Below are 18256 nucleotides of genomic sequence, written 5' to 3'. Positions count from 1 at the left end.
ATTTTAGCATGCTAACACGAGCATACTAGATTTGTTTGACAGATATACATCTCAGTCATATTTTGGTACTAGATGTATGCTTGCGGGCTATCCTTTTAAACACATTTTAGGCACACACCTCAGAGTACTATATTTTGATACTTGACACATGTTATAGTTAGCACTTTAGTATGCTAACGCTAGCATGCTAGATTTTTTGGGCAGATATACATCTCAGTCATATTTTGGTACTAGATGCATGTAGCGGGCTATCGTTTTAAACACTTGTTTAGGGACACACCTCAGAGTAATATATTTTGATACTTGACACATGTTATAGTTTGCATTTTAGCATGCTAACACTAGCATAATAGATTTTTTTGCCAGACATACACCTCAGTCATATTTTGGTACCAGATGCATGCTTGCGGGCTATCCTTTTAAACACATTTTTAGGCACACACCTCAGAGTACTATATTTTGATACTTGACACACGTTATAGTTAGCATTTTAGCATGCTAATACTAGCATACTAGATTTTTTTGGCAGACATACACATCAGTCATATTTTTTGTACTAGATGCATGCTAGCAGGCTAGCCTTTTAAACACATTTTAGGCACACACCTGAAAGTAATATATTTTGATACTTGACACACGTTATAGTTAGCATTTTACCATGCCAACACTAGCATACTAGATTTGTTTGACAGATGTACACCTCAGTCATATTTTGGTACTAGATGCATGGTAGCGGGCTATCCTTTTAAACAAATTTGTAGGCACACACCTCAGAGTACTATATTTTGATACTTGACACACGTTATAGTTAGCATTTTAGCATGCTAATACTAGCATACTAGATTTTTTTGGCAGACATACACCTCAGTCATATTTTTTGTACTAGATGCATGCTAGCAGGCTAGCCTTTTAAACACATTTTAGGCACAAACCTCAGAGTAATATATTTTGATACTGGACACATGTTATAATCAGCATTTTAGCATGCTAACACTGGCATGCTAGATTTGTTTGGCAGATATACACCTCAGTCATATTTTGGTACTAGATGCATGCTAGCGGGCTATCCTTTTAAACACATTTTTAGGGACACACCTCAGAGTACTATATTTTGATAGTTGACACATGTTATAGTTAGCCTTTTAGCATGCTAATACTAGCGTGCTAGATTTGTTTGGCTAATTTGGCAGATATACACCTCAGTCGTATTTTGGTACTTGATGCATGCCAACAGGCTATCAATGTAAACACATTTTAGGCACACACTTCAGAGTAATATATTTTGATACTTCACGCATGTTATAGTTAGCATTTTAGCATGCTAACGCTAGCATGCTATATTTGTTTAGCTAATTCGGCAGGTATACACCTCAGTCATATTTTGGTAGTACATGCATTTGAGCGGGCTATCCTTCTAAACACATTTTTAGGCACACACCTCAGAGTAATATATTTTGATACTTGACACGTTATAGTTAGCATTTTAGCATACTAATGTTTGCATGTTAGATTTATTTTCGGTAATTTGGCAGGTATACACCTCAGTGTCATATTCTGGTATTTCACCAATGCTAACTGTAAGCACGCTATTGTTGGCTTGTTAGCATAGCACTGTTAGCATGCTAGCTTTTTTTTTTTTTAGATAATTTTGCTCATATTTTTGTTAGTTGACGCCTTCTGGCCAGCGTGTTAGCTGTTAGCATATTAACGATATTAGGCCCGTATTAATATTTTTCACCAATAATAGGCTTTGGCTTTTCTGCAGTCACACAAAATTTCGACCAAATCTGCATTTTCTAGTTCTTTAAAAAACCTCCATATAAATTGTACTGGTTTTAAAGGTGAAAACTACCAAAATGGCATAGCTCAGTTGGTAGAGTGGCCGTGCCTGCAACTTGAGGGTTGCAGGTTCGATTCCCGCTTCCGCCATCCTAGTCACTGCCGTTGTGTCCTTGGGCAAGACACTTTACCCACCTGCTCCCAGTGCCACCCACATGGGTTTAATTTTAACCTAGATATTGGGTGTCACTATGTAAAGCGCTTTGAGTCACTTGAGAAAAGCGCTATATAAATATAATTCACTTCACTTCACTTTGATTTGTCAGCCTGTTTCCCCCCCCCCCCAGGGGAAAAGGTTTGGGCACCCGTGCTCCAGGCTCGTCATTGGACCAGAACAATTACACCCTTGTCTTCATTAAAGGCCTACTGAAATGAGACTTTCTTATTCAAACGGGGATAGCAGGTCCATTCTATGTGTCATACTTGATCATTTCGCGATATTGCCATATTTTTGCTAAAAGGATTTAGTAGAGAACATCCACGATAAAGTTCGCAACTTTTGGTCGCTAATAAAAAAGCCTTGCCTGTACCGGAAGTAGCAAACGATGTGCGAGTGATGTCACTGGTTGTAGGGCTCCTCACATCTGAACATTGTTTATAATCATAGCCACCAGCAGCTAGAGCGATTCGGACAGAGAGAGCGACGATTTCCCCATTAATTTGACCGAGGATGAAAGATTTGTGGATAAGGAAATTTAGAGTGAAGGACCAGAAAGAAAAAAAAAGGCGATTGAAGTGGGAGCGATTCAAATGTTATTAGACACATTTACTAGGATAATTCTGCTCACTGGGTTACTAGTGTTTTAGTGAGATTAAATAGTACCTGAAAGTCGGAGGGGTGTGGCCACGGGTGCGTTGACGCCAGAGTCTCTGAGGGAAGTCACGGCAGCTGCAGCAGGACGGAAGCTCCTCCGATGTCTCCGGTAAGAGGCGACTTATTACCACAATTTTCTCACCGAAAACTGCCGGTTGACATGTAGTCGGGATCCATGTTCGCTTGACCGCTCTAATCCATAGTAAAGCTTCACTTTTCGGGAATTTTAAACAAGGAAACACCGTCTGTGTTTTTGTGGCTAAAGGCTAAAAGCTTTCTACTTTGACTTCTCCATTATTAATTGAACAAATTGCAAAAGATTCAGCAACACAGATGTCCAGAATACTGTGTAATTATGCGATTAAAGCAGACTACTTATAGCTTGGATCGGGCTGGAAAATAATGTCCGCTACAACCGGTGACATCATACCGCGTCGTTTTCAACACGAAACTTCGCGGGAAATTTGAAATTTTAATTTAGTAAACTAAAGCGGCCGTATTGGCATGTGTTGCAATGTTAATATTTCATCATTGATATACAAACTATCAGACTGCGTGGTCGCTAGTAGTGGCTTTCAGTGGGCCTTTAAGCCGTTAGGGACACTTGTCTAACTCCAGCCTGTGATGTTTCAGTCCATGCCGACCGTATATAAGATCGAGTTGAAGCACGGCGAGTTCACCTGGTTGGTGAAGAAGAAGGAGAAGCACTTCCAGGATCTGCACCGAGACCTGAGGACCTACAAGGCCATGATGAGCCTGCCTCGGCTGACACGCGGGTCCGTGTCTGCCCGCCTCCAACCCCCCCCCCCCCCCCCGGTGCTTCGGCCGTCTCTCACTGCTCGCCTTCTCGTCTCCGCAGTCACACCATCAGGAGGCCGGCGAGGACGGAGAACGAGAGGGACATTCCCAGCCTGCCCCGAGGCAGAGGAGAGGAGCTGGCCAGAGAGGAGCAAGTGTCCAGCCGAAAGGTCTGTCCCTCATCTGGAGGTGTTTGTCCTTTGTCTTTGTGCTGCTTTCTTCATCTTCCTCTGCTGGTTTTGTTCCAGAAACAACTGGAAGATTACCTCAACAACCTCCTGCAGATGCCCATGTACCGACAGTACCACGGCATGGTAAGCACCGCATTGTGGAACACATGTTCTGCAAAAACAAATCAAACCCCAGGGTGGCAGTGCCCAAGTTAGCGATATTAGGCCCGTATAATATTTTTCATAGGGAAGTCCGATAAATGCTTTAAAATGTAATATTGGAAATTATCGGTATCTGTTTCAAAAAGGGAAATGTAGGACTTTTTAAAACGGCGCTGTGTACACGGACGTAGGGAGAAGTACGGAGCGGCAATAAATCTTAACCTTCGTCTTGTGTTAGGGTCGGCACCGACCCGTTTTAATTTTAAATGCATAAAATAACCATACAAATGTATTTTTTTGCATCGAGGGTTTTTGACTTTGTCAGGAACCGATATTTCAACAAAACAAAACATGTTTTTGGTTTTTCAGTAAATGATAAAAATGCTCTGGATGAAATTATGACCTTGGTGTTGTTAGGGTCGGTTTCGACCCAGTTTTAAAAATAAGATTATCAAGCAATAATTAAAGCCAAAACTGAACACACTGACAGCCAGCTCCTCTCCCAATCGTGTGAGCTTTAGGGAATTCTCATTTTACCTTGTTATCCAGTACAAAACAAACAAAGATTCAATTCAGTCTCGAAATTATTAAAATGAAAAAATAAATAAAACAAATAAGAGATAAGATCAGATATATGTTCTAATAACCCTCAGTAATAGTCAGGTAACACAACAAACTTTTATTTATTTATACAATTCTTTTAATGTTAATTTGACCATTTTTTAAATTGAAATCGAGGGGTGTACTGACAAAAAAAAGGCCCAATGGCCCACTCCAAAAATATTAAAAGTGATATTTTCATGGATAAGGACGCCTAACAAGGTAACCAAGAGATGAGAAACAAATCGGATGATAGATAATCGTTTTTAGTGTATTTTACAGCTGATTTAAGACACGGGTCAAAACCGACCCGTTAACATCAGAGATGGTAACAGAAAGCTAACACAAGAGGAAGGTTAAAGGCACTGCCTTTGCGTGCCGGCCCAGTCACATAATATCCACGGCTTTTCACACACACAACTGAATGCCATGCATACTTGGTCAACAGCCATACAGGTCACACTGAGGGTGGCCGTATAAACAACTTTAACACTGTTACAAATATGCGCCACACTGTCAACCCACACCAAACAAGAATGACAAACACATTTCGGGAGAACATCCGCACCGTAACACAACATAAACACAACAGAACAAATACCCAGACCCCCTTGCAGCACTAACTCTTCCGGGACGCTACAATATACACCTCCCGCCCACCCTCCATCCCCCAATCCCACCCACCTCAACCTCCTCATGCTCTCACAGGGAGAGCATGTCCCAAATTCCAAGCTGCTGTTTTGAGGCATGTTAAAAAAAAATTATGCACTTTGTGACTTCAATAATAAATATGGCAGTGCCATGTTGGCATTTTTTTTCCATAATTTGAGTTGATTTATTTCGGAAAACCTTGTTACATTGTTTAATGCATTCACCGGGAATCACAACAAAATTAGGCATAATAATGTGTTAATTCCACAACTGTGTATATATATATATATATATATATATATATGTATATGTATATGTATATATATCTTTAAAGTTAAAGTACCAATGACTGTCACACACACACTAGGTGTGGCGAAATTTGTCCTCTGCATACGACCCATTCCCTTGTTCACCCCCTGGGAGGTGAGGGGAGCAGTGAGCAGCAGTGGTGGCCACGCCCGGGAAGCATTTTTGGTGATTCAACCCCCAAATCCAACCCTTGATGCTGAGTGCCAAGCAGGGAGGTAATGGGTCCCATTTTTATAGTCTTTGGTATGACTCGGCCAGGGTTTGAACTCACAGCCTACCGATCTCAGGGCGGACACTCTAACCACTAGGCCACTGAGTAGGGGGGGTGTGCGTGCGTGCGTGCGTGCGTGCGTGCGTGCGTGCGTGCGTGCGTGCGTGCGTGCGTGCGTGCGTGCGTGCGTGCGTGCGTGCGTGCGTGCGTGCGTGCGTGCGTGCGTGCGTGCGTGCGTGCGTGCGTGCGTGCGTGCGTGCGTGCGTGCGTGCGTGCGTGCGTGCGTGCGTGCGTGCGTGCGTAGATTCGAATCGAATACGTTGTGCGATTCGGAATCGATTCTCATTTTTAAAAAATCTATTGTTTTTTGTTTTTTTTACCAATCCAACAAAACAATACACAGCAATACCATAACGATGCAATCCAGTTCCAAAACCAAACCTGACCCAGCAACACTCAGAACTGCAATAAACAGAGCAATTGAGAGGAGACACAAACACGACACAGAACAAACCAAAAGTAGTGAAACTAAAATGAATATTATCAACAACAGTATCAATATTAGTTATAATTTCAGCATAGCAGTGATTAAAAATCCCTCATTGACATTATCATTAGACATTTATAAAAATAATAAAAAAGAACAATAGTGTCACAGTGGCTTACACTTGCATCGCATCTCATAAGCTTGACAACACACTGTGTCCAATGTTTTCACAAAGATAAAATAAATCATATTTTTGGTTCGTTTAATAGTTAAAACAAATTTACATTATTGCAATCAGTTGATAAAACATTGTCCTTTACAATTCCAAAAGTTTTTTTCTTTTAAATCTACTACTCTGCTAGCATGTCAGCAGACTGAGGTAGATCCTGCTGAAATCCTATGTATTGAATGAATACAGAATCATTTTGAATCGGAAAAATATCATTTTTGAATCAAGAATCGAATCGAATCGAAAAAAATCGATATATTATTGAATCGTGACCCCAAGAATCGATATTGAATCGAATCGTGAGACACCCACAGATTCACAGCCCTGATATATACATATATACACACACACACACACACACACACACACACACACACACACATACATATATATACAGCCTGGCCCCCGGTCAAATTTTTAACCCAATGCGGCCCCCTGAGTCAAAAAGTTTGGGGACCCCTGACCTAAACTATGCGGCGGGTGGCCTGTTTCAAATAAGTTTAAAATAATTCATATGTAATTTAAAAAATATATATATTATTATTCAATGTTTCAGGTCTATTTGTCGATATAAAGTAAAAAAAAAAAAGAAAAGAAAAACATATTGTATGCCCTTTTTTCCAAAATAAAACTTTCTTTTTTAAGGCAAAAACACAAAATATGCAATATTTCCCTCTAAAAGATTGTTAGTGGACTACTTGATGTGAAGTAATTGGAGCCTTAAAGGGGAACTGCACTTTTTGGGGAATCGGTCACAATCATTATGAAAGACATGACGACGGATTTAATTATTTATAATGTATTCTAAATATTAAATAAATGTGATTCAAAGTCCGCTTACAATGGAGACGATGAGAGCCGTTGTATTCTGCCTATAAAACCCCTAAAAAAACATCCAAACTCCTCCATTGAGGTTTTATATACATGATGTTAGTATACATGTAGTAACATTTATAATAACATTTAATATTTACATATCGAGCATATGCAGCACATTAATTCAAAAACAAGATTGTTTTCTTTTTTTTTCCTTCATCACTGATTATTACTCACTGCAGACTTCATGAGCGCCAACTAACATAATAAAACATCACTTACTGTGCAAAGTCTGCTGTCATTAGGATGCCAACTGCTCGCATGTTCATATATTCCCATTTAGATGAAGAATATCTCATCATCATCGCAAAGAAAAGGTGGGAACAAGTGTTTTTCGCGTCATTCTCGCCAGTTTTGGGTCCTAAATGGCTGCCAAATTGTCCCAACTTGTTGGATTTTATCTTCAGCCATATGCATTTTAAGGAGAGATGCATGATTTATGATGGAGAATAAACTCACAGGGAGCAAGGAAGCGAAGAAACGGCAGATGACGTAAACATAGACACACAGGAAGTGATATCGTCGCCGCTATAAATAGTTTGTCTGTGTTAGCTCTTATAATAACAATATCACTAATACGTGGTTCATATTCAACTCACAAAATGTAAATGGAGTATTGTCGGCGGTTTTTGTATGGTTTTATATCGGATTTTACGGGCGTATTAGGGGAACGCCCATTGGCTTTTATTTACTTTTTAGAATGCATTAAAAAAAAAAATCCATTCTTCATCATGTCTTGAATAATGATTGTGAACCATAGACAACATTCCAAAATATATGTGCTGTTCTCCTTTAAATGTATCAATAATTTGTAACACCATTGATTTGAATTCATTATTATTTTCTGAGCAATGACAGTTTTTAAAAAAAATATCCCACTAAATTTCTTTGGGATCCTAAAGGGTGCCTGTTGTCTATTTTTTTATTACTTTCAATCAATCACATTAACCAATCAATGTTTATTTATATAGCCCTAAATCACAAGTGTCTCAAAGGGCTGCACAAACCACAACGACATCATCGGTAGAGCCCACATAAGGGCAAGGAAAACTCACCCCAGTGATGACTATAAGAAACCTTGGAGAGGACTACATATGTGGGCAACCCCCCACCCCCCAGGGGACCGAAAGCAATTGATGTCGAGCGGGTCTAACATGATATTGTGAAAGTCCAATCCATAGTGGATCTAACATAACCGCGAGAGTCCCGTTTAAAGTGGAGACAGCACTTGTTTTGTTTGTTTTATGCCCTTTTTGTGCCAAAGAAACCTCAGTTTTTGTATGCAATATTTTCACCCCAAAAATGTTTCAAAGGTGAATATTCAATGTGAAGCAATTGGAACCTTGAATCAGTCAATAATTCATAACAAGATTGATATTGATTCATTATTATTTTTGAGCATGTCAGCTTAGTCTTTTCACAGTCAACATTGTGTGTTCTTTTATTTAACTTGTTTCATGTTTTTGTAATTTTTTTATTCTATTTTTATTTTTTCAATCAATCAATCAATCAATGTTTACTTATATAGCCCTAAATCACTAGTGTCTCAAAGGGCTGCACAAACCACCACGACATCCTCGGTAGGCCCACATAAGGGCAAGGAAAACTCACACCCAGTGGGACGTCGGTGACAATAATGACTATGAGAACCTTGGAGAGGAGGAAAGCAATGGATGTCGAGCGGGTCTAACATGATACTGTGGAAGTTCAATCCATAATGGATCCAACACAGTCGCGAGAGTCCAGTCCAAAGCGGTTCCAACACAGCAGCGAGAGTCCCGTTCACAGCGGAGCCAGCAGGAAACCATCCCAAGCGGAGGCGGATCAGCAGCGCAGAGATGTCCCCAGCCAGAGATGTCCCCAGCCGATACACAGGCGAGCAGTACATGGCCACCGGATCGGACCGGACCCCCTCCACAAGGGAGATTGGGACATAGAAGAAAAAGAAAAGAAACGGCAGATCAACTGGTCTAAAAAGGGAGTCTATTTAAAGGCTAGAGTATACAAATGAGTTTTAAGGTGAGATCATGTTAGACCCGCTCGACATCCATTGCTTTCCTCCTCTCCAAGGTTCTCATAGTCATCATTGTCACCGACGTCCCACTAGGTGTGAGTTTTCCTTGCCCTTATGTGGGCTCTGTACCGAGGATGTCGTGGTGGTTTGTGCAGCCCTTTGAGACACTAGTGATTTAGGGCTATATAAGTAATCATTGATTGATTGATTGATTGATTAAATGCTTCTACTGAGGTAGCATCTCGAACTGTTACCGGGAGGGCATTCCAGAGTACTGGAGCCCGAACGGAAAACGCTCTATAGCCCGCAGACTTTTTTTGAGCTCTAGGAATCACTAATAAGCCGGAGTCCTTTGAACGCAGATTTCTTGCCGGGACATATGGTACAATACAATCGGCAAGATAGGATGGAGCTAGACCGTGTAGTATTTTATACGTAAGTAGTAAAACCTTAAAGTCACATCTTAAGTGCACAGGAAGCCAGTGCAGGTGAGCCAGTACAGGTGTAATGTGATCAAACTTTCTTGTTCTTGTCAAAAGTTTAGCAGCCGCATTTTGTACCAACTGTAATCTTTTAATGCTAGACATTATATATAATATTTTCAGAAAGTGCCTCAGGCGGTTAAAAAGTTAGCTGCGGGCCGCACTTTGGACACCCCTGCCCTAGGGACACATAATACTCTTACAATAACTCACAGCTTTTACTGAGTCATTCTTGTTTACGTTGCAATTCATTAAACGTCTTTTCAACAGATGGAGTTCATTGACGTCAGCCAGCTGTCATTCATCCACGATCTGGGCCCCAAAGGCTTGTAAGAAAACATTATTTATCATCAAGAACAGTCATTCTCAAACTGTGGTACGGGCTCCATCTAGCGCAGGGGTCTCACACTCAATTCACCTGGGGGCCACTGGATGCAGAGTCTGGGTGAGGCTGGGCCGCAAGAAAATATTTCTTAAAAAAAATGTTCCATACTCCTCAGCATGTTTAGTTGTTGAATGACGTTTCAAATTGTATTCCTTGCCCCTGTGCTCAACAAAGAAATATTGCATCTCCCATCTCTTTGCTCATCACTAACCCTTCTCTTCACTGCAGGCTTGGAAAAAGACATGTTTGGGGTTGTGGAATATATGTGTATTTAGCCCACTCACGGAGAATAATGTGTGTCGTTCCGCTTTTCCTCCCTACAGCAACACGGCGGTCGGCGGATAATAGCCGGGAAAGAACCGGGATAGCGAACGCAAAAAAGTGAGGGCTCCCGGAGTGTTATCCGGCGTCATAAAGAAATATATGTAGTGTTCATCGTGTGAGACAATGCAAATTAAACAATTAAAAAAACTAATAATGGTTTGAATTGGTCCAGGTTATCGGGGACTGTTATTACTGACGGACAGGTGTGGCGGTGTGACTGCAGCCAGGCACGTCAGAAAACCCTCGTCTCCATGGCAACGTCTCAATCGCTTTTACTCATTTGCCGCTTTTCCGCTAACGCAGGGGTAGGCAACCCAGAACGTTGAAAGAGCCATTTTTTGGACCCAAACAACACAAGGCTGTCAAGCGCCACTCATATAAAACTTGTGGGCCGTACTAACATGAAAGGGGAACATTATCACAATTTCAAAAGGGTTAAAAACAATAAAAATCAGTTCCCAGTGGCTTGTTGTATTTTTTGAAGTTTTTTTCAAAATTTTACCGGTCCCGGAATATCCCTAAAAAAAGCTTTAAAGTACCTTATTTTCGCTATCTTCGAAACCACTATCCATTTCCCTGTGACGTCACACAGTGCTGCCAATGTAAACAAACAACGGCGAATACCACAGCAAGATATAGCGACATTAGCTCGGATTCAGACTCGGATTTCAGCGACAAGCGATTCAACAGATTACGCATGTATTGAAACAGATGGTTGGAGTATGAAAGTATTGAAGAAGAAACTGAAGCTATTGAGCGAATAGCTATTGACGCTATTTATAGCCATAGCTTGGCCGAATAGCTGCGTTAGCATCGCCGGTAAAATGTGCGGACCAAACGATCAGGACTTTCGCATCTTTTGACACTGGAGCAACTTAAATCCGTCAATTGGTAAGTGTTTTTTTCGCATTAAATGTGGGTGGAAGGAAACGTAATATAGTTGAAAATGCATCTGCAGGTTATCCATACATCTCTGTGCCATGTCTGCTTTAGCACCGCCGGTAAATAGCATGTTAGCATCGATTAGCGTAGCATATTAGCATTGATTATCCGGCAGTCAACATCAACGAAACTCACCTTTGTGATTTCGTTGACTATCATTGCAAACGCATCTGCAGGTTATCCATACATCTCTGTGCCATGTCTGCCTTAGCACCGCCGGTAAATAGCATGTTAGCGTCGATTAGCTGGCAGTCACGCCGCGACCAAATATGTCTGATTAGCCCATAAGTCAACATCAACAAAACTCACCTTTGTTATTTTGTTGACTTTATCGTTGCAAATGCATCTGCAGGTTATCCATACATCTCTGTGCCATGTCTGTCATCGCCGGTCAAATGTGGAGACACTCTGGCACATTCAATGGGGGTCTGGCGGCAGACACTTTGGCATCTTCAGGCCAGTGGTGCAACTTGAATCCCTCCCTGTTAGTGTTGTTACACCCTCCGACAACACACCGTCGAGGCATGATGTCTCCAAGGTTCCAAAAAATAGTCAAAAAAACGGAAAATAACAGAGCTGAGACCCAATGTTTACAATGTGTTGAAAATGAAAATGGCGGCTGTGTTACCTCGGCGACGTCACATTCTGACGTCATCGCCTCCAGCGCAATAAACAGAAAGGCGTTTAATTCGCCAAAATTCACCCATTTAGAGTTCGGAAATCGGTTAAAAAAATAGATGGTCTTTTTTCTGCACCATCAAGGTATATATTGACGCTTACATAGGTCTGGTGATATTAAGGTGGGGGCCGCAAAATAGCGTCTCGCGGGCCGCGTGTCTGAGACCCCTGATCTAGTGGTACGCTAAAGAATCACTTAAGTAAAGTACAGTGGGTTTTTTCCCCCTGTTTGAAAGGCCTACTGAAATGAGATTTTCTTATTTAAACGGGGATAGCAGGTCCATTCTATGTGTCATACTTGGTCATTTCGCGATATTGCCATATTTTTGCTGAAAGGATTTAGTAGAGAACATCCATGATAAAGTTCGCAACTTTTGGTCGCTAATAAAAAAGCCTTGCCTGTACCGGGTTGTGGAGCTCCTCACATCTGAACATTGTTTACAATCATGGCCACCAGCAGCGAGAGCGATTCGGACCGAGAAAGCGACAATTTCCCCATTAATTTGAGCGAAGAAGGAAAAATTTGTGGATGACAAAAGTGACAGTGAAGGACTAGAAAAAAAAAGAAAAAAACGGGGGCAGTGGGAGCGATTCAGATGTTATTAGACACATTTACTAGGATAATTCTGGAAAAAATCCCTTATCTGCTTATTGTGTTACTAGTGTTTTAGTGGGATTATATGGTGGTACTTGAAAGTCGGAGAGGTGTGGCCACAGGTGTGGTGACCGCCAGTGTCTCTGAGGGAAGCCACGTTTCTCGGCGAGGCAAGGCAGCCGGGCTGAGATTTTATTTTTTTTTACCACGACGGTGTAAGCATTTGATGGTCGGTGGCGGCCGGTGGGAGGAGGCAAGAGAGTCCACAGCTGCAGGAGGAATGACGCAAACTTTCCGCTCATGTCTACGGTAAGAGCCGAATGTAAACAAGGAAACACCGGCTGTGTTTGTGTTGCTGAAGGCGGCCGCAATACACCGCTTCCCACCTACATCTTTCTTCTTTGACGTCTCCATTATTAATTGAACAAATTGCAACACAGAAGTCCAGAATACCGTGGAATTAAAGCAGACTACTTATAGCTGGGATCAAAGTGTATGCTACAATCTGTGATGTCACCGCGACGTTTTCAACAGGATACTTCGCGTGAAATTTAAAATTGCAATTTAGTAAACTAAAAAGGCCGTATTGGCATGTGTTGCAATGTTAATATTTCATCATTGATATATAAACTATCAGACTGCGTGGTCGCTAGTAGTGGCTTTCAGTAGGCCTTTAAATTAGTGTTACTGTTCAAACTGTACAGTGGCAAAATACGTTAACTATTCTTGTTGAATAAAACCTCTGCTTTGTTTTTAGTGAATACTTAGGCCTACTACGCTACTGTACTTAAATATCGGTCATTTTGGAGGTGGCACCTGCTGGAAAAAGTTTGAGAACCACTATTCTAAAAGTGTTATAATCAGATGATGCCAGTGCAAGGAATGACGTATTGTTCCTTTAACGTGATCACGTGGTTCCCCTGTCTTTTAGAGAAGGAATGGTGCTGAAGCGATCCGGCGGCCATCGAATCCCCGGCTTGAACTGCTGCGGTCAGAGCAAGATGTGTTACCGCTGGTCCAAACGGTCCGTCAGCACACACACAAAGTGGAAGGATGTTTGTTCCGGCGTTTACACGGCGTTTTATTTTTAGCTGGCTGGTGGTGAAAGACTCCTTCCTGTTGTACATGAAGACCGACTCGGGCGCCATCTCCTTCGTGATGCTCTTCGACAAGGAGTTTGGCATCAAGATGGACTCCAAGGACACGGAGACGCAGCACGGCGTGCGCGTGGACAGCCTCTCCAGGTGGGCAACACTTTGATAACCTGACCAGGCGCGGGGGGGGGGGCGGCGTTTTTGATAACCGCTCTCTGCCGCAGGTCGCTGGTGCTGAAGTGCAGCAGCTACCGACACGCCCGCTGGTGGGGGCAGGCCATCGAGGACTTTGTGCGCCGCCACGGCAGCGCCTTCCTCACCGACCACCGCTTCGGCTCCTTCGCCAGGCAGGAGGAGAACATCCCCGCCAAATGGTAACCACGGCAACCGACTGCCGTTCACCTCAAGTGCCTTTTTGTTTTGTTGGCGCGCCGGTCGCTTTAAGCGTCGCCCACGCTAAAGTGCACAAATGGAATCTTTTAAAGTAAAAGCTTCGAAACAAGCCAAAGCTTCCATCTCACAAATTAAACATCGCAGTCAATCTATCCTCGAGGTAGTGTGTGTGTGTGTGTGTGTGTGTGTGTGTTTTATTGGAGTAACGTGACACAAAAGTAGGGAAAGTGAGCCTCTGTATTTCATCACCTGTCCCCCTGCCGGGCAACACTATACGATTCTGTCAGACGCCCGTGTGTGTGTGTGTGTGTGTGTGTCTCCCAGCATGTGGCAGACTTAAAAAGTTGTGCATAGACTAAAAAGTTAAACATTGTGTGTGCAGGTACGTGAATGGCAAAACATACATGGAGGACGTGGCCAATGCTTTGGATGAGGCCAAGGAGGAAATCTTCATAACTGATTGGTGGTGAGTTCAAGTGTGTGTGTGCATTTGTGTGTGTGTGTGTGTGCGCACTGAGTTCACTTGGTGGTCACTTCAAGTGCAACGTTTCCATTTGAACGGATCACTTACTGTCCGACACACACATATTGTCACGTGAAGAAAAAATGTGGGCTCCGCATGGTTTAAGTCAGAGGTGTCCAAGAAATCTACATCCATCCATTTTCTACCGCTTATTCCTTTTTGGGGTCGCGGGGGGCGCTGGCGCCTATCTCAGCTACAATCGGGCGGAAGGCGGGGTACACCCTGGACAAGTCGCCACCTCATCGCAGGGCCAACACAGATAGACAGACAACATTCACACACTAGGGACCATTTAGTGTTGCCAATCAACCTATCCCCAGGTGCATGTCTTTGGAAGTGGGAGGAAGCCGGAGTACCCGGAGGGAACCCACGCATTCACGGGGAGAACATGCAAACTCCACACAGAAAGATCCCGAGCCTGGATTTGAACCCAGGACTGCAGTACCTTCGTATTGTGAGGCAGACGCACTAACCCCGCTTCCACCGTGAAGCCTACATGAAATCTACATGTTTACATTTAAATATCAATCAATCAATATTTATTCATATAACTCTAAATCACGAGTGTCTCAAAGGGCTGCACAAGCCACAACGACATCCTCGATTCAGATCCCACACCAGGGCAAGGAAAAACTCACAACCCAGCGGGATGTCAATGAGAATGCCGATGAGAAACCTTGGAGAGGACCGCAGATGTGGAACACGTCATACTTCAGCCGCCAACGGACCTTTTATTATAATTCATCCCCCTATTGTGACAAGTGGTAGAAAATGGATGGAGACCAAATAATATATTGCAAGAATTGGATTAGATAGATAGATAGATAGTACTTTATTTATTCCGTCAGGAGAGTTCCTTCAGGAAAATTACAATTTTCAGCACAATCCCATTCAAGATCAGACAAACATTACAGGGAGACAGAACAGGATCGCTGACGGGTCTGCCGGCTTCCAGCGCCCCTTACAAAAAAAGATGACATACAGGTAAACAAGGGGGGAGGGGAGAAAAAAATAGAAGATTAAAATAAAATTTAAAAAATCGGTCTTAGCCTAGGCCCTGGAGTGGGGGTGCAGACTGAGGCCAAGTGAGAAAAAAAAGAAAAAAAAAAAAAAAAAAAAAGATTGAATCAAGAATCGATTTTGAATCGAATTGTCACCTAAAGAATTGGAATTACATTTATCTCCAAGCATGTCTTCCGAACCATTCTGACTAGAGATGTCCGATAATGGCTTTTTCGCCGATATTCCGATATTGTCCAACTCTTAATTACCGATTCCGATATCAATCGATACGTGGAATGAACACATTATTATGCCCAATTTTGTTGCGATGCCCCGCTGGATGCATTAAACAATGTAACAAGGTTTTCCAAAATAAATCAACTCAAGATATGGAAAAAAATGCCAACACTGCCATATTTATTATTGAAGTCACAAAGTGCATTATTTTTTTTAACATGCCTCAAAACAGCAGCTTGGAATTTGGGACATGCTCTCCCTGAGAGAGCATGAGGAGGTAGACGTGGGCGGGGGTTGGTTGTAGCGTCCCGGAAGGGTTAGTGCTGCAAGGGGTTCTGGGTATTTTTCTGTTTTGTTTATGTTGTGTTACAGTGCAGATGTTCTCCAAAATGTGTTTTTCATTCTTGTTTGGTGTGGGTTCACAGTGTGGCGCATATTTGTAACAGTGTTAAAGTTGTTTATACGGCCACCCTCAGTGTGACCTGTACGGCTGTTGACCGAGTATGCCTTGCATTCACTTGTGTGTGTGAAAAGCCGTAGATATTATGTGACTGGGGCGGCACACAAAGGCAGTGCCTTTAAGATTTATTGGCGCTCTGTACTTGTCCCTACGTCCGTGTACCACTCCGTACAGCGGCGTTTTAAAAAGACATACATTTTACTTTTTGAAAACGATAATTTCCCATATCACATTTTAAAGCATTTATCGGCCAATAATATAGGCCAGGGGTCACCAACGCGGTACCCGCGGGCACCAGGTCGCCCGTAAGGACCAGATGAGTCGCCCGCTGGCCTGTTCTAAAAATAGCTCAAATAGCAGCACTTACCAGTGAGCTGCCTCTATTTTTTAAATTGTATTTATTTACTAGCAAGCTGGTCTCGCTTTGCTCGACATTTTTAATTCTAAGAGAGACAAAACTCAAATAGAATTTGAAAATCCCCGAAAATATTTTAAAGACTTGGTCTTCACTTGTTTAAATAAATTCATTAATTTTTTTACTTTGCTTCTTATAACTTTCAGAAAGACAAATTTGGAGAAAAAATACAACCTTAAAAATGATTTTAGGATTTTTAAACACATATACCTTTTTACCTTCTTTCAAGACAATTTAAAACAATCTTCAAGTATTTTTTTTTTTATTGTAAAGAATAATAAATCAATTTTAATTTAATTGTTCATTTTAGCTTCTGTTTTTTCGACGAAGAATATTCGTGAAATATTTCTTCAAACTTATTATGATTAAAATTCCCAAAAAATATTCTGGCAAATCTAGAAAATCTGTAGAATCAAATTTAAATCTTATTTCAAAGTCTTTTGAATTTCTTTTAAAAATGTTGTTCTGGAAAATCTAGAAGAAATAATGATTTGTCTTTGTTAGAAATATAGCTTGGTCCAATTTGTTATATATTCTAACAAAGTGCAGATTAGATTTTAACCTATTTAAAACATGTCATCAAAATTATACATTTATTGTGAGAAATCATTAAGATGATCAGTGTTTCCACAAAGATAAATTAATTAATTAATTATTGATGATAGAGTTTAAGGTAAATTGAGCAAATTGGCTATTTCTGGCAATTTATTTAAGTGTGTATCAAACTGGTAGCCCTTCGCATTAATCAGTACCCAAGAAGTAGCTCTTGGTTTCAAAAAGGTTGGTGACCCCTGCTGTAGGCAAACTCCTGATGTTTGATTAATTTCAAAAGATGGCAGTAGCTGCATTTGAAGTATTATCCAACCTCCTTATTTACTGCAAAAAACACTTCAATATCTCTAATTACCAAATTTGAATCATCAGCTGTGGCTGTAGGCAACCAGATGTTTTAATACCTCTACAAGATGGCAGTAGCTGCCTTTGAGGTATCATCTGATGTCTTTTTTTTACTGAAAAAACTACTTTCACATCCCTAATTATCAAAATGACAACAGCTGTGGCTGTAGGCAACCTCCTGATGTGTTGTTAACTCCAAAATGGCACTAGCTGCATTTGAAGAATCATCCAACTGCTTTATATACTGCAAAAACCACTTCAATATCTCTAATTAGCAAATTGGCATCATCAGCTGTGGCTGTAGGCAACCGTATGTTTTAATACCGCTACAAGATGGCAGTAGCTGCATTTGAAGTATCGTCCAATTGCTTAATTTACTTCAAAAACTACTTCAACATCGCTGTTTAGCAACTTGGCATTAACAATTGTGGCTGTCGGCAACTTCCTAATGTTTTATTAACTTCAAGATGGCACTAGCTGCATTTGAAGTATCATCTAATGACTTTTGTTAACTGCAAAAACTACTTTCACATCCCTAATTAGCAAAAAGGCATCAACAGCTCTGGCTGTAGTCAACCTTATGATGTGTTATTAACTGCAAGATGGCACTAGCTGCATTTGAAGTATCATCCAACTGCTTTATATACTGCAAAAACCACTTCAATATCT

The 18256-nt window shown here is 41.5% G+C and overlaps 1 protein-coding gene across 4 annotated transcripts in view; it reads left to right on the top strand.

Moving 5' to 3' along the window:
• LOC133569194 (phospholipase D1-like) overlaps positions 1-18256 on the top strand; it is an 85442-nt gene that overhangs the window by 46956 nt on the left and 20230 nt on the right. For all 4 annotated transcript variants that reach the window (XM_061921406.1, XM_061921403.1, XM_061921404.1 and 1 more), the window contains exons 4-11: positions 3287-3429; positions 3513-3621; positions 3700-3765; positions 9913-9971; positions 13498-13590; positions 13658-13810; positions 13885-14034; positions 14436-14519. In XM_061921406.1, the coding sequence (XP_061777390.1) occupies positions 3287-3429; positions 3513-3621; positions 3700-3765; positions 9913-9971; positions 13498-13590; positions 13658-13810; positions 13885-14034; positions 14436-14519 (857 nt within the window). The remainder of the gene's footprint in view (positions 1-3286; positions 3430-3512; positions 3622-3699; positions 3766-9912; positions 9972-13497; positions 13591-13657; positions 13811-13884; positions 14035-14435; positions 14520-18256) is intronic.

This window comes from Nerophis ophidion, linkage group LG15, assembly GCF_033978795.1.
Source record: "Nerophis ophidion isolate RoL-2023_Sa linkage group LG15, RoL_Noph_v1.0, whole genome shotgun sequence".
Taxonomy (NCBI): Eukaryota; Metazoa; Chordata; class Actinopteri; order Syngnathiformes; family Syngnathidae; genus Nerophis; species Nerophis ophidion.
Note: the sequence above shows the minus strand (reverse complement) of the source record. Positions and strands in the feature narration are given on the sequence as shown.